This window comes from Oncorhynchus kisutch, linkage group LG12 (genome assembly GCF_002021735.2).
Source record: "Oncorhynchus kisutch isolate 150728-3 linkage group LG12, Okis_V2, whole genome shotgun sequence".
NCBI lineage: Eukaryota > Metazoa > Chordata > Actinopteri > Salmoniformes > Salmonidae > Oncorhynchus > Oncorhynchus kisutch.
Window position 1 is genome coordinate 8,319,256 of NC_034185.2, and position 2,975 is coordinate 8,322,230.

General features: G+C 38.5%; 1 protein-coding gene across 1 annotated transcript in view; it reads right to left on the reverse strand.

Annotated features, from left to right (window-relative positions):
* The window catches only part of LOC109880795 (regulator of G-protein signaling 6-like), a 115,051-nt gene extending 113,144 nt beyond the window's left edge, over positions 1-1,907 (reverse strand). The window contains exon 1 of the mRNA XM_031837955.1: positions 1,775-1,907. Coding sequence (XP_031693815.1) covers positions 1,775-1,858 — 84 coding nt within the window. The 5' untranslated portion in view covers positions 1,859-1,907. The remainder of the gene's footprint in view (positions 1-1,774) is intronic.
* Between the last annotated feature and the right edge of the window lie 1,068 nt (positions 1,908-2,975).

Consider the following 2,975-nt stretch of genomic DNA (forward strand, 5'->3'; position numbering starts at 1 on the left):
TTACATAAACTGAGGTTGGAGTCATTAAAACTCGCTTTTCAACCACTCCACACATTTCTTGTTAACAAACTATAGTTTTGGCAAGTCGGTTAGGACATCTACTTGTGCATGACATCAAGTAATTTTTCCAACAATTGTTTACAGACAGATTATTTCACTTATAATTCACTGTATCACAATTCCAGTGGGTCTGAAGTTTACATACACTAAGTTGACTGTGCCTTTAAAACAGCTTGGAAAATTCCAGAAAATGATGTCATGGCTTTAGATGTTTCTGATAGGCTAATTGACATAATTTGAGTCAATTGGAGGTGTACCTGTGGATGTATGTCAAGGCCTACCTTGAAACTCAGTGCCTCTTTGCTTGACATCATGGGAAAATCAAATGAAATCAGCCAAGACCTCAGATTTTTTTGTAGACCTCTACAAGTCTGGTTCATCCTTGGGAGCAATTTCCAAACGCCTGAAGGTACCACATTCATCTGTACAAACAATAGTATGCAGGTATAAACACCATGGGACCACGCAGCTGTCATACCGCTCAGGAAGGAGATGTGTTCTGCCTCCTAGAGATGAACGTACTTTGGTGCGAAAAGTGCAAATCAATCACAGAAAAACAGCAAAGGACCTTGTGAAGATGCTGGAGAAAACAGGTACAAAAGTATCTATATCCACAGTAAAACGAGTCATATATCGACATAACCTGAAAGGCCGCTCAGCAAGGAAGAAGCCACTGCTCCAAAACCGCCATAAAAAAGCCAGACTACAGTTTGCAACTGCACATGGGGACAAAGATCGTACATTTTTGAGAAAGGTCCTCTGGTCTGATGAAACAAAAATAGAACTGTTTGGCCACAATGACCATCGTTATGTTTGGAGGGAAAAGGGGGAGGCTTGAAAGCTGAAGAACACCATCCCAACCGTGAAGCACGGGGGTGCCAGCATCATGTTGTGGGGGTGCTTTGCTGCAGGAGGGACTGGTGCACTTCACAAAATAGATGGCATTATGAGGCAGGACAATTATGTGGATATAATGAAGTAACATCTCAAGACATCAGTCAGGAAGTTAAAGCTTTGTCACAAATGGGTCTTCCAAATGGACAAGGACCCCAAGCATACTTCCAAAGTTGTGGCAAAATGGCTTAAGGACAACAAAGTCAAGGTATTGGAGTGGCCATCACAAAGTCCTAGCCTCAATCCTATAGAAAATGTGTGGGCAGAACTGAGAAAGTGTATGCAAGCAAGGAGGCCTACAAACCTGACTCAGTTACACCAGCTCTGTCAGGAGGAATGGGCCAAATCTCCCCGAACTTATTGTGGGAAGCTTGTGGAAGGCGTTTGACCCAAGTTAAACAATTTAAAGGCAATGCTACCAAATACAAATTGAGTGTATGTAAACTTCTGACCCACTGGGAATGTGATGAAAGAAATACAAGCTGAAATAAATCATTCTCTCTACAATTATTCTGACATTTCACATTCTTAAAATAAAGTGGTGATCCTAACTGACCTAAAACAGGGATTTTTTACTAGGATTAAATGTCAGGAATTGTGAAAAACTGAGTTTGAGTGTATTTGGCTAAGATGTATGTAAACATCCAACTTCAACTGTAGCGCAGCAAGGACCTTGTTAAGGACCTAAAGGAAGCCAGAGCATTCCTACCTTATAAAAGCCTGTTGTACACAATGCATGTTTCCACTGCACAACCTTCCCACAACCTTCATACAACCTTCCCACAATACAGTGTTATAAAAGACCTGCATGTCCTCCTACCTTTCTGTAGACGATGTCGTTGGGAGAGTCCTGATCAGGGTCTGCTGTCCCCACTCCACTCTGGTCCTGGCTGGACTGGTTCATCCTGTAGACAATTATGAGCTCTGTCTCCTCTCCTTCGTTCTCTTTCTTCTTCTGTCGCTGGAGGCTGTGAAAAGAATACATTTGATTCATAGCTGTCTCTAATCTTCTCTTTCACTCCCTCTACTCTCTTTCTTTCTCTAGTGAATAGTGATGATACGGTATAACTCTAGTGAATAGTGATGATACGGTATAACTAGTGAATAGTGATGATACAGTATAACTAGTGAATAGTGATATGGTATAACTAGTGAATAGTGATGATAGTATAACTAGTGAATAGTGAAACGGTATAACTAGTGAATAGTGATGATACAGTATAACTAGTGAATTGTGATGATACGGTATAACTCTAGTGAATAGTGATGATACAGTATAGCTAGTGAATAGTGATGATACAGTATAACTCTAGTGAATAGTGATGATACGGTATAACTAGTGAATAGTGATGATACAGTATAACTAGTGAATAGTGATGATACAGTATAACTAGTGAATAGTGATATGGTATAACTAGTGAATAGTGATGATAGTATAACTAGTGAATAGTGAAACGGTATAACTAGTGAATAGTGATGATACAGTATAACTAGTGAATTGTGATGATACGGTATAACTCTAGTGAATAGTGATGATACAGTATAACTAGTGAATAGTGATGATACAGTATAACTCTAGTGAATAGTGATGATACGGTATAACTAGTGAATAGTGATGATACAGTATAACTAGTGAATAGTGATATGGGATAACTAGTGAATAGTGATGATAGTATAACTAGTGAATAGTGAAACGGTATAACTAGTGAATAGTGATGATACGGTATAACTAGTGAATTGTGATGATACGGTATAACTCTAGTGAATAGTGATGATACCGTATAACTAGTGAATAGTGATGATACAGTATAACTAGTGAATAGTGATGATACAGTATAACTAGTGAATAGTGATGATACAGTATAACTCTAGTGAATAGTGATGATACGGTATAACTAGTGAATAGTGATGATACAGTATAACTAGTGAATAGTGATATGGTATAACTAGTGAATAGTGATGATAGTATAACTAGTGAATAGTGAAACGGTATAACTAGTGAATAGTGATGATACAGTATA